The sequence below is a fragment of the Ochlerotatus camptorhynchus genome, unplaced genomic scaffold, assembly GCF_037179485.1.
Source record: "Ochlerotatus camptorhynchus isolate MF236.1 unplaced genomic scaffold, CSIRO-AGI_Acam_v1.1 ptg000274l, whole genome shotgun sequence".
Lineage (NCBI taxonomy): Eukaryota > Metazoa > Arthropoda > Insecta > Diptera > Culicidae > Ochlerotatus > Ochlerotatus camptorhynchus.
The window spans coordinates 2,868,615-2,882,529 of NW_027040763.1; the positions used below are offsets into that span (position 1 = coordinate 2,868,615).

Genomic DNA, 13,915 nt, shown 5'->3' on the forward strand with positions numbered 1-13,915 from the left:
CCGGAACAAATTTCAAGTTTTTCTTTTGTCTCAATTCTTTTCTACAGTGATTCAACCATTTCCGAGCTAAATCCAATCTTTTCAAAATTGGTTTAATTTTTTTAGAAGTGAGACCAAAAATCAGAAACGATTGAGGAAATTCCTAACTGAGGTGACACTTTTCAAAGCAGATTCAAAACTGAGGCTGAACTTTTCTGCTGAAGTGAGTTCAAACTTTCGAATAAGTCATCAACATTTTTCTAACTAAGTCTAAACTTTTCTGCTATGTTATTCAATCCTTTTTAAAGTTGTCAAAGCTTCCCTGAAGTGATTCAACAAATCCCGAATCCAATCCTTAAAGAATTGGTTTCGCATTTTCTAAAGTGAAGCAACATTAGCTGATTTAATCCCTTTCCTAAATGAATCAAAAGTTTCCTGCATTGATTCAACTTTTTCCGAACTGTTCTTAACTGCTTTGGCATTTGGCAAAGACACAATCTTGTTTAGGTCATCTAGTTTTCTAACACTTTTTGAGCTTAAACTTTCCTGAAGTGATTTAACTAACTTTTAGCGTAGATTCCGCTCCTTTAGACCCGTTCCTCGTTCTTGTGAGATTCACATCCTTTGAAAATTAGGCTGATGGAAGAATGGACCTTCGTGTGTTCATACCGGACACAATTGTTGAAAATACTGGGTTTACATCCACAAAAGTACTATTTTTATAGAAATTTGGGTTTCTTGATCAGCCTAGATGGATTTTGGCTCTGTCCTTTGAAAAACAGGCTTGGATGTTATAGAATATAGCTTTGTGAGTTCATACGTGATGATAGATTTGTTTGAAGCCAGGTTGGATTTAGGTTCAATTGTTTGAAATTTGTGCTTGGATTTTATTGAATGGAAGTTGCTGAATAGCGGAAGAACGAACCTGGTTAATTAATATTCACAAAAAAAAAATGATTTTTCTGTTTTGTCTGAACTGAGTTTTGGCTCCTATCTTTAAAAAATAGGCTTGTATTTTAAAGAACAGAAGTTGCTGAAACAATACGTGAGAGTTGAATTTCTTCAAATTTTGAGAACATCGAGTTTAAATTCACGAAAGTACGTACTTTCATAAAAACTTTAATTTTCTGTTCGACCAAGTTGAATTTCAGCTCCGATCTTTGAAAATAGACTTCGATTTTAAAGAATGGATCTTGCTGAATCCATACGTGATGATACATTTTTTGAAGCATGCACTATTTTTTTTAGAAAACTGAGTTTGAATTCTCAAAAGTACTCATTTTTATAGAAATTGAAAAATAGGCGTGGATTTTACAGAACTGCTGAATCCATACGTATTTTCATAGAAATTTGGTTTTTCGGTTCTGCCAAATTGCATTTTGGGTCATATCTTTGAAAAATATGCTTTTATTTTATTGTATGGACCTTGCTGAATCCATTAGTGAAAGTTGAACCGGGTTTACAATTCGTAAAGTCTTTTGGTTTTCCCTTTCTGATAAGTTGAATTGTGATACTATCCTTTGAAAGTTATGCTTAGATTTTATAGAATTGACCTTGCTGAATTCATATGTGATGATTTTTAGGCACACACAAAGCCAGCTTTAAATTGACAAAACTAGGTATTTTTGTTAAAATATGGTTTTTATGTTCAGCCAAGATGGATTTTGGATCCTTCCTTTGAATACTTGGATTTTTTGAATAGACCTTCCTGAATCCATACGTCTATTTAGATTTTTTGAAGCAAGCACAATTGTTGAGAAAACTGAGTTATATTTGGATAGGGAGGAACAATCGAAAACAACGTTTTTTATGAGAACTGTTACGTTTGTGGTATTCCGCTTGATGGTTTATCCGGAATTTATCAATACCCAAAAATCAATTGCTCCTATTCATCTACATTATTACCAATGTTCTTGCTTTAAAGGATACAACTCACGGCTTCAAAGAAGTATAAGACTAATGCGAAGGCTAAGAAAAAATGTTAGCGTTTTAAATATGTGGTTTAGATGTAATGTAAAACGAATTTAAAATGTTTTATTTATTTTTTATTTCCCCCCCCCCCCCCCCCCTCGACTGTGACAAATCGAGTGACAAAAGAAAAACTTGTTATTTGTTCTGGCCTAATTAAGATATTTTTTAAATTCCGAAATTTTACATGTTCTTCTTAAAAATCTCAGAATTTTGAAATTTATCTAAGTTTATCTAAGCCGAATTTATTTACGGAATAAAATTCGAATTTTCGGAACTTTTTTATAAGATAACATAAGCAGTGGCGTCCCGTAACCTCACTTTTTACCTGTGCACCAACTTTCAAAATCAGATTTAATGCTAGTTTACTCGATATCTATATATTTGCAAGCAATATTTTGAGAGTTGGTGCACAGGTAGATTGAGGTTAAGGAAACGCCACTGAACATAAGAAAAATTTCAATATTTTGAGTCAAGGCCAGTATTTTACATTCTTGAACTTTGCGAGATTTCTGACTTAAAATATGGCCTATTGTAGAGATCTCAAATTTAAAAAAAAAACAAACAAGAAAAATCAAAGCAGTCACGCTTAATACCACCGGCGCCGGAGAATTGTAGAAGAATTCTAGGGATAAGTAGAAAGGACTAGCTGAGTGTGCCCGCCCTTGCTCGGGATTCAATATTAGCTTGAGTTTATGCGCTAATAAAAAAGACAGACAGACAGACAGACAGACAGACAGACAGACAGACAGACAGACAGACAGACAGACAGACAGACAGACAGACAGACAGACAGACAGACAGACAGACAGACAGACAGACAGACAGACAGACAGACAGACAGACAGACAGACAGACAGACAGACAGACAGACAGACAGACAGACAGACAGACAGACAGACAGACAGACAGACAGACAGACAGACAGACAGACATAGATAGATGTCTGGGGAGATTTTCAATGGAATTTGACTAGAAAGTTCTGGTATTTTTTAGAAGTATTTAAAGAAAATTGTAAGAGATGATTTGTAAGGTAGTTCCGATGAGATTTTTTTTTTCGTGACTTATCCGGAGGTGAGATTTGAACTCGTGACTTTAACGTGAGAGGCATGAATGCCAACCACTACGACGGGGTCGCCCCCTTCTGAATAGATTATTCTGTGGATTATGAGAAGAATTCTAGGTAACTGTAAAGCAAATCGGAAGGAATTTCAAGAAGCATTCTAAGGGGGGCTCCCTAAATTCAGTTGGTAAAAGACAGCTACAAAGCAAGACCATGCTGGAGGTAGCTGGGTTCGATTCCCAGACTGGTCCAGGAGCTTTTTGGGTTGGAAAATTGCTCAACTTCCCTGGGCATAGAGTATGATTGTACTTGATTTCTAGACTAACATTTGAAAGGGGTGGAAGAGCCAAAATGTAAACAAACCATATTTTGCCACATATAGAGAGAATAGTTTACAAACTACTCGATAAACACGAAAAAGTAGAAGAAAATATCACTTCAAATCATCAAAAACGTTTCTTCTTACATGGCGTATTTCCAACTTTCAACTCTAAGATGCATCTGGTTGTTACGCCTTGGACCAGAACTACGAATTATATCGTTTTATTATGCCAAACGTATTGAGTCTGTAGTATCTAGTCACGCCCGATTCATTTGAAATGCATCCGATTGATAGTGCACGTGTAAACAACGAACAAAAAGAAGACCAAAAAATCTCCGGGCATAATTCCACTCTCACAAAATTTGCGAACGAAGAACCAAGGCGGAACAACAAACAAAAAATCCCGAGGGTGTACTTCCACGGCGTATCACCAGTGTTGGCAGTTCAAAGGGTGGAAGATCCGGGGGGTAACAACATGTATGAAATTATCAGGGCGTATGATGTTTTCTTCTCGATTTCACGACAAAGAAAACTTTTTTTGAGTTTTTAGTGATGCATGATGATAGATTACACTATTAACTATATGTCAAGCTTATAAAATCATCCAGAAAATGGAAAGTCGTGAAATTGGATTAATTTTTAGGTCATCAAAATTCAAAAGCGTTTTTCTCGATATGGTCATTTTGGAATTACGCCCTTTTCAAATGTTAGTCTAGATTTATACTTATGCAAAATGGCACTCAATTAATAACTGTAGAAGTTCATCTAGAACACAGAAGTTGAGAAAACACAATAAGCTAAGAGGCTGTTCATTAACTACGTAGACCGTTTAGGAGGGGTTAGCAATTATACTTGAAATGGGAGTAAGAAGAAGAAGAAGATTCTAAGGGAATTCGGCAGAGTGTCAATTCTGTGACACAAAAAGCAAGCTTGTTTACATCATCGCCAAGCATTTTGCAGGTTTGGTATAGGGACTGTTAATAATATTAATGTTAATGATATGACTACGATACTGAAACATCACCTAACGATCACCTACGGCTTAAAATCTATGAAAGTATGGATAATAATTCCAAGGGAATCTAATTCTTAATTTAGTTAAAAATATATTTGCAGAATGTTAAAAGAATTCATAAGAAATTTGGAGGAAGGGGTTGGGCAGGAAATTTTGCACATATCAAGCTGAACATTGTATTAGGTCCTGAGAAACATTTAACGATTCTCTTCGTCGAATTTTTGTTTCGTTAATAACTTGAGCACATAACCGTTTCTTGTTGTGTTTGTTATATTAGATGCTAGATAAAAACTTTTTTATCGATATGTGTGCTGATGATATCTGTAAATGTCTGTACATGGCCGTACAAAGGAAAGTTTGTTGAAGAGAATCTGTCAATGTTACTTAGGACCTAATGCAATGTTCAGCTTGATATGTGTAAATGAACTCTAAGTTCCATGAAAATTTCAAGAGTTCCTCCCAAGGCCATTTTTAGAAGCATTCCAAAGAAATTATGAGGAATTTCTTTTAAGGCATTATTAAGTGAACTCCAAGGAAAATTTGGGATAATAGGGTATACGTCCCTAACCTCGGTCTAATATGCAGCCATAGATTACGTTTTTAATCATAACTCATCAATTAATTTACCTGCAAACGATATTCTACTGCTAAATGGTATGCTTAGATATGCTTATCATGTCGTTTGCTATCAGGAACCGCAAAAAGTTGAAAAACTTACTTTTTTTAAGACAAAAACTCACCAGGGAAATGTATGTAATATCGGTCTATTGTCCCCAAATTGGGTCTATTTATGGATGCAACTTCGTCCTATCCTGTTTGATTTTCAAAAAAAACGCTCTTGGTAACGTTTTCTTATGTATTTTTTTTTATCACTATCACTGTTAACTTAATACTCTTCATTCCTCAAAACATTTCTTAGAGAAAATTTTACGAAAACTACATTAAATCACTCAAGTTAAAAATTAAAAATTAAAAATTTCGCTTATCGTCTTTCGACCGCAGAATATCTAAATCAAAACATTGTGATGTTCATTATACAGATTTGGCAGAAAAAATCTCCCTTCCTGTTCGTTCCTTATCATCCAAATGCAAACCACATTGTTGACGTTACTCTTATTGCTATATGCTGTCAAATGAATTTCATGGGCCAAAGTTAGGAACATAGAAAAGAAATGTGTCCCTAAAGTTGGGTCCATGATTTACTTGTGAAAACGTTGTTAAACAATTAAAATAAACATAAAATATTCAAACAGTAACTGTGAGTTTTACGTCTAGTGTGTATTATCAGGTAATTCCATTCAATAAATGCCATAATCTTGATGATCGTCAGTGCAACCTTCCCATCTTAACCTTAGAAGTCATGGCGGCTAAAAACTCCGAACAGAGTGATATTCTCAACCAGTTTTATTACTTACGAGAGCTGAAAATGTATTGAAATGTTGTGATATAAATTGATTTGTGTGTGGTACACATTTATCAATCATCAGTGATCAATATTTTCCTTATTTTTTGTGTAATATTCCTTAATTAATTATTTATTTGCGTGATAGGCCGAATGAAAGGACTAGACCCACATTACATACCGTAACCCTACTTTTATAAATTCTAAATGGCATACCAAGAGATTGCTTGGAATATTTCAAGTGTTTTAATACAATGAGGAGAAATTAAAACACATTTTTAAGAATATAAAGATATGTAGAGTGAATTTCAAAATTTCTTCAGGAGGGAATTATATAGGGGTTATTCCAGATTGAACAGAATCATGAGATAAGTGAGGAGAACCCTGAAAGTAAAAGTGATTATGACGACATTTTGAAATGATCCTAAGAAAATTCATGTGAAATTCCCAAAAATTTCAAGATCCAGGATTAACAATTCAGGAACTTTGAGATCCTGGTATTAGCAAACTGTTCAAGATTATGGGGCTAGATTGAAGATTGTAAGTGGTTTCGGACTTATTTATTAAAAATTTATTTATTAACAAAAAATTAGAATATTGTAAAAGTTCCAATCGAATTCCAATTTATCTCCCAGTTTTCCCGATTCTCCCGGTTCACTATATTTCACCTTTTTGACTATTTACAGCTGAGCAAGGGCTCAATGTTTGTTAGTTCTTCCAAGGTCCGTATAAGATACGAAACCTCACTTATTTGACTCATCGGTAACATGAGTTCTGGTGCTTTCTGCTGGAGGTCCTGAGATCCTCCTCTGAATGTCTAGCAAAAATGCTCTGAATGCACACCGAACCTGCCCTAGAAGTCCTTTAGATCTTTACTGATAGTCCTGAGTAGGGTTTGCATGCTAAACTTTTCGCTCAAATTGCTCATTTGTTAATAACATGGATTTTCTTGAAGTAACTGGTAGAAAACCATAGTAGATTTGTAATATTACGAAAAGCTGTTCTCCAATTTGCGTCACCAAAACGAAAAGAATAATAATTGCTGCTCATTTCAGACTTTCAGTGAAATAACTCATTGGTGTGAATTCAAATGTTGTGATTTAACTACTTAACTATCCAGTATGAGCTCTGATCCTACTCTATCAATTGCTTAAAGTAAAACCAAGTTTCATCAACTGAGTGAAAATGTATTAACAAAAGAGCAATTTGTGAAAAAAATGAGCATGTCAACCCTGGCCCAGAAGTACCTGAGCATCTTCAATCGAAGTCTCCCAAAAACTATTTGAGCTTTTCCCAGAACACACTGAACTTAAAAGTTTGCCAAATTTTTCAGAATAACAACAACTGATGTTTGTTTCTGAAGAAGTTTTAACTTTCCTTAGAAGTTTCTTGAAAGTTGCTTAAAGGATTTCTTAAGTATCCATAGAACCCTTAATTTTTTATCTTAAAAAGTCCATAAACAGAATTCTAGAACAGACTCCTCTGAAAATCTAGCAAGCTTTCTGCGATTTTTTTTGTAGGTCAGATGATCGTTAGAAGAAAATCAGAGGTAAATTTCAACTCGAAACGCGGAGAGCTTCTAGAGTAACTAATAGCCGATGCTCACAAGAAATCCCAAGGACCTTGTCTGGATATTCAGAAAATCTCCTCTGGGGACCCTCATTGATAGTTTTTTTTTTTTTTTTTTTTTTTTATTATAGTCACTTTAACACTCTTGGGTCATTCGTGACTTGTCCGGGGGTGAGATTTGAACTCGTGACTTTGGCGTGAGAGGTATGGATGTTAACCACTACGCCGGGGTCGCCCCCTCATTGATAGTTCGGCAAATCACTCTAAAAGTTCGTTCTTTGATATATTTTTTTCAACAAAAATCTCTCATCGATTCTCCAATCTCTTCTGAAAGTTCCTCAAACTACACTGAAAACTAATTTATTTTTATTTTTATTTATGTGAAAATGCCTTCTAAATTTGCCGGGCAATTGTTTCAAGTGGACATTATCTTAACTTATTAATATAAGGACAGGATTCCAGAACAGTTCTGTACACTTTCCAAGAGAAGTTCAGAGGATCACTAGTAGAAGATCATAGGTGACTTCTAGTGAAGAATTCTAGCAGAAAGAGCTAGCCTGAATACTTTCATTTTCATTTTCATTTTGCAGCGTTTGGTGGGGCAATGGGAGCGCAAGTCAATCCAAAGCCGAGGATAAAGGACGGGTAATGGCTGAATAGTCTATGCGGACCACTTGAACGCCATGGGAAAAGGAAGGGATTGAAGAGGCCGGTTATTGGGGGGTTTTGAGGAAATGACACATAGTGATGCTAAATGTAAAGAAACCGAAAATCCATCTCCCACTGATTCATACTTTCACATATATACCAAATTGATATTTTAAAGCAATAATCAAAATAAACAGACAATACATGAAAAGGCTATTTGCCAGTTGCTTTAAAGACTAGTTGCCTCCCTTAGCGGACCCTCCGCATCCTAACTCTTCTGTTAATTCACTTAATGCTACTAGCCTGTCTAAATTTTCTTATTTAAGTTCGTTTGATGATTATGATATCTCTTGTCTAATAAAATAAATTATTGAAATCTCTAATCTACCTACCATTCTTTATTAAGTACCTGCACTTGTGAATGTAATCTAAAATTTAACGTGTTTCAAGTTGTTTCTGACTTTGACCCAGGTGACACCTTCAAGTGACTAAAATGCTTCACTTTGAAGTTAGTTTCCTAGCTGATTTTTAAATTACATAGGGTATATGCTTCAACTACGCTCACACGTTTCCACTATGTCGCACCACAAAAATACGTATGGTTATGTCACAATAGAAGCACGCCACAGTGGAAATCCCGAGCCATAGTTCAAACACTTATCCCAAATCAAAATGAAGCACATATAAGATTAGTTGCAATACCATGTACAAAAATGGTGTTTAACATTGTTCCCTGAGTAATACCTCAATGAAAACAACAACGAAAGCTTGTCACGCAAGTAGAAGGAGCACTTTCTGAAATATTTCAATAGTATAATTCCCTTGCAAACCCAAATAAATCTATCTGCGTAAAAATTAATAAAATAAGAGTGATTTGTGGCAAAACCCGCCAGTATCGCACCCAACGTCAGTGCCTATACGTAAGCGTACTACAACGCGGCTTTCAAATAAAGGAGTAACGAGTGTGATACTATCACTTCAGGCTAGAACATAGGTTCTCTTACGCAATGGTTCATCAGAGGGGGGAAGCTCAGTAATCCTCATCGCATGCTCATGACGCTATTCTGTCACGGCATGAGCCAACGATGCCGGCCATAAACCAACCGTCTCCAACACTCCACTATGAAGCATAAGATTAGGCCAGCCCACCAACGTCCAGGTTAAAAAACTAGCTAAGGGGAGGGGCAAAAAAGACTTGATAATTATCAAAAATTAAATGTCCGGATTAATGCACCGTCCGGTATCCGCATCATTACGGTAGAGGGTGTTAGTAACTCAAAGTAAAGTCTAGGTAGCAAAACGCCATTTTGGCATTTTTCATCACTAGATGGCAACACTTTCGATGATATTGATCGCAATCATCAGCTGTTGAGTTCGGTAAAAATTACCGAGGTCGGTAATCATTTTTAAGTGTGTATGAAACATCTATAAAGCAAGCATTGTTATTTGGGCACTCTCGGATACTACCTTCAACATCGAGCTCACAATGGTAAAAACCAAAGAAAATGTAAGGAAATTCACTGTTTTTTGGTGAAAAAGCAATGTTTTACAAACAGTAAAAAATAGGTTATGTGTAGTGTAGAGAAATAATAATAATATCTACGTACCTACCAAAGTAACATAGCAGGATTTATAGAGGTTTTATAGCATTCTTCAAGCCTGAATCATGCTCTACAGAACCCTCACAAAACCAAAATTGTTACTTGGGTATAAATCTCTTGTCGGGATGCTATATTTGGCCCGAAATGTTGCTATTGATTCAAACCAAATAATCCTGTGAAACCACCTTATAATATGGGACAGGTATGCGTCCACTGGCAATGTGGACTTTTTATAGAACAATTCTTCAAACTTGCCATGAAAGTTCTCTGATAGGTCCCTGGAATCCTTCAAAATGTTCCTTAAGTCAACTGAAATGTGCCAAGAATAACATCAAACATCGTCTAGAAAACCTTCTGAATTGTCTATATGTAGAAGCTATCACTAATTTAATTATAAGTCCTCCTGTAATTAGCCACTTCACTTTTGTTCTAAACTAATAGTTTCATAGTTTATAACGTACCAGTAATGGCAGTTTGATGTTTGATAGGTTGTTCATGTAGCATTAACGTGAAGATTTTTTCGAGTGTGGGCAGAATTAAGCCTATGAAACTACTGAACTTCCTGGACAAGCACAGTTTAGTACAAATACTAAACTACAAATTTATCAATTTGTAAGCTTTCGAAAATAAATAGATTTGTTAACTTCATATCAACTTCATCAAGTTCATACAGAATTCGAGCAAGTTAAGCAAATCAACTGAATAGAGAATAACACCTTAATTTGTAAATAGCAATAAATAGTTGAAGACTTCGCGCCCATAATTCAAATTGAGTTACAAATTATCAAATAAAGCATAATACTCACTCATATCCGACGCTGAACCACCACCTCCTCCTCCTCCTCCTCCACCACCTTTGCCACCGCCGGAGTCCTTCCCCGAACGGGACATATTCTGTAGGTGATTACCGGATGACGAGTTGGATAGATTACTGGCACTAATGGTCACACTCGGCGATGGCTGTTGCGATTTGGACGAGTTCACCGACGGCGACGCCGACGAACCCCTCGTCATCGAGAGCATATCATTTAAGTTCGAATTACCACCGCCGCCACCTCCTCCACCACCACCACCTCCTCCGCCACCTCGGCCACCTCCACTGCCACCGCCGCTGCCGTGTGACGATGAAGACGACTTGGATTTCGATGATCCTGACTGACCTCCGGTGCCGGCACCACCGGTCATTCCACCGGAAGCACCTTGCTGACTTTGTGCTGCGGCTGCTGCCGCCGTAATCGCCATCAGCTCCTTGTGAAGAGTGGCCTGACTATAGAGGGACTGCTTGTAGGCGGCTGCTGCCGCCGCTTGCGACACCGACGGGGAGGATGAATTCTGAAAATGGAACGGAAAGAATTTCGTTAGTAACGATTAAAATCATATCTATTAGAAAAAAAAAAAACATGAATACAGTATCAACTCGATTTTGGCAGCCAGTCTGAGGGGCTTTTTAAGCTTTCAATAATTCCACATAACCATAATTACAAATCTTTCTCAATAATTTTTCTTTAGGTGCAATAAGACCACTGGAAAAGCGCATGGGTTTCGTAAAACTTTAGAAAAGATTTAAAAAAGCGGGCTGACAAAATCGGGCCACTTTTTCAATTTCTACGAACACTTCGACTCTTCAAATCACTGAACCATAAAATACAGCAAAACAGTAGTATAGATTCATTTTGATCCGATTCCATCATTGACTGCTTCCAATTTCCTTTTCGGATCTATCAATACCTTCCTCTCTGGCCGGATATCAACCATCCTGCTGAATCCACCTTCTACGGCAATCGTTTGCCAAAAAATTAAATAATTTTATTGATCTGACACTCTCATTCCGTCCCCCGCATTCACCCGTGCGAGGGTGGCATTTGTACGAGATGAATTGCAATTTCGAGAGGATTCCACCCAACCCATCCCGGGATAGGGAAGCCAGGCACCATTGGAGCGAGAAATGAGATGAAACGAGTGAGAGTGTATTTCGGTGTATTTGGGGACCATTCGGCCGACCTACGAGCGACTGAACCCAATGTAACTGACTGCACCGGCGGAGTAGCACACAGCATCAAATTATAATGAGTAATGCTTTCCCTCTGCCCACCGCTACAATGGCCGACTCTACTGTTTCCTCCTGCTGCTTCTCATCAGTGATTCCCTACGTGTATGCTTTGGGGGAAAAAAAAATCGTCCAAACGGAAGCTGTTTTTCCTTTTCTTTTTTTAAGATGGCGCCCCAAATCAGTTAGCTGGGGTGGGAAATGCTTTTCCGTTACCTAGTGTATCAGGGAAAAGTTGCTGGAATTATGTATTCAGGACATTTAGCAGGGCTTTGGAGTCGGAGTCGAAAAAGAAATACCGACTCCGACTTTAATGAATATGCATTTTGAACTAGATCGTCCCATAAGTTGGTCCATTAGTACCTATCATGACAACTAGCATAAACCGTCTAAACCCAGATTTACTGTTGATTTAGATCTAAAAAACCTTATATTACAGATCATAACTTTATTTTATTCTAACTGCTACGAAACTACGTTCCTATTTCTTATGAATTTGATTGATGTCATTACCATTCAAGTAGCATTTTTTACTAAACTAAGTGTCAATTAATAAGAATTATTTAATAAATTACGATAGAATGTTTCAAATATCAAGATCCAGGGTTTTCACAAAATTACCAGAGATTTTGAATGAAATTTCCTACATTCAGGCTCAACCGTTCATTTAAGACACGTTTCTGCTGAAAATACTTTTCACACAAGGGTTTTAGCATCTGAATCGGATTCAGGGAAACCACATTTAATAAGAACAATTACTAGAAATGCACTGTGAAGCCATTTGAGGGGTTGATCAACTTCACCCCATATCGATATTTTCAAATTTTGGTTTCAAAAATTTCCTAAAAATTAACACAACATCCAATATTATAATAAATCATGCAGGACGATGGAGCCATCGTAGCTACTGATTTAAATACCATTAGTTGTTCAATTTAGTTTATTGTAAAACTTTATTTAGATATTTACGTTAAATAATGATCAATTTGCCCCTGGATTACGGTACTTATGTAAAAATAATTAATTCAATAAACTAAAAACAACTTTGGTGTACTTTTGCATTGACAAGTGGCTTGAATTTTTGTTAAACTTAGGTTCTATGTTTTGTTAAACACGATTTAATAAAACTGAGAGTAAAAGTTTGACATATTTTGTAGTTAGGAAAGTTCCACGAGAATTATCTCAGTTTGACATTTTAAAACGTTCTGTATTTCTTAAACTTCTCCAGAACCAAACTTCCAAGAAGTTTTCTAAAATTCCTAACGATTCGTTGCATTTGTATAAGATCTTCTGAATTAGATTTCTGATTTCAAAGCTTTTCTGAGGTCTTTTCAATTAGTTTATGTTCTCTGAACATCTCCTAAGTACCTGAACTTTTCTGAGGTTCCCTAAATTTATTATCAATCTTAACAAAGGTATCCAAAGATTCTCTTGACATTTTTGAAGTTCTCTAAACTTTCTTGAAGAAACCTAAATTACTTTGAGGTTCATTTGCTTCTCTCTAAACATACCCTAAGCTTCCCTGAAACGTCCTCGAAAAGCCTTTCTGAAGCTGCTAAACGTCTTTGAAATACTCCCAAACATTTCACCCTGAAAAGTTTTCAAGGCTTTGGAATTCGAAGGCATTTCGAAAGATTTTCGAAACAATTCTACCGAGAATACATATGACAATGTAGGATACATTTAAAATGAATTCAAGTGTTGATTCAAAGAAAAGGCTGAGGAGGTCCAGAGTTCCAAGATAATTTTGAGATATAGTCCTAAGAAATTCTGAGGTGAATTCCATGGTATATCTGGGAAAAGAAAGAAATATCTGAATTGATTTCCTAGGTGATTCTGAAGAGACTTGTATTTGAATCGTGGGGAGGATACCAGATGAATGTTATGGAGAAGTCATAGAGATTTATAAACAGACTTTAAAGGGAGTCCTGATGATAATTTCAGGGCTGATAGCGATCCCTGCTGTCAAAAATAGTGATTTTAGTGACCATGTTGAAGAAATAAGTGACCAAATAGTGACTTATAGTTGTGATAATAGTGACTAAAAAGTGAGCTAAGAGAAGAGAAGTAGTCATTATGATGGAACACCAAATAAATGTTTGATGTTTTAGAGATAGTCAATCAGTATCTCATAAACACTTATGTACGATATGAAGCTTTAAAGTGAAAGATTCAATAAAAAGTTTTGGTCTAAACCCACGGTATAAACCACTGTAAAACCCTGGAAAACCGAGAATATTCATGAAATTTTATTTTTCCTTAAAATACCTGGAAGTCTCAGAGAATTTAATAATCTTCTTA

General features: G+C 36.2%; 1 protein-coding gene across 13 annotated transcripts in view; it reads right to left on the minus strand.

Moving 5' to 3' along the window:
* The window catches only part of tou (toutatis), a 208,282-nt gene that overhangs the window by 45,702 nt on the left and 148,665 nt on the right, over positions 1-13,915 (minus strand). For all 13 annotated transcript variants that reach the window (XM_065227438.1, XM_065227444.1, XM_065227442.1 and 10 more), the window contains one exon: positions 10,374-10,899. In XM_065227438.1, the coding sequence (XP_065083510.1) occupies positions 10,374-10,899 (526 nt within the window). The remainder of the gene's footprint in view (positions 1-10,373; positions 10,900-13,915) is intronic.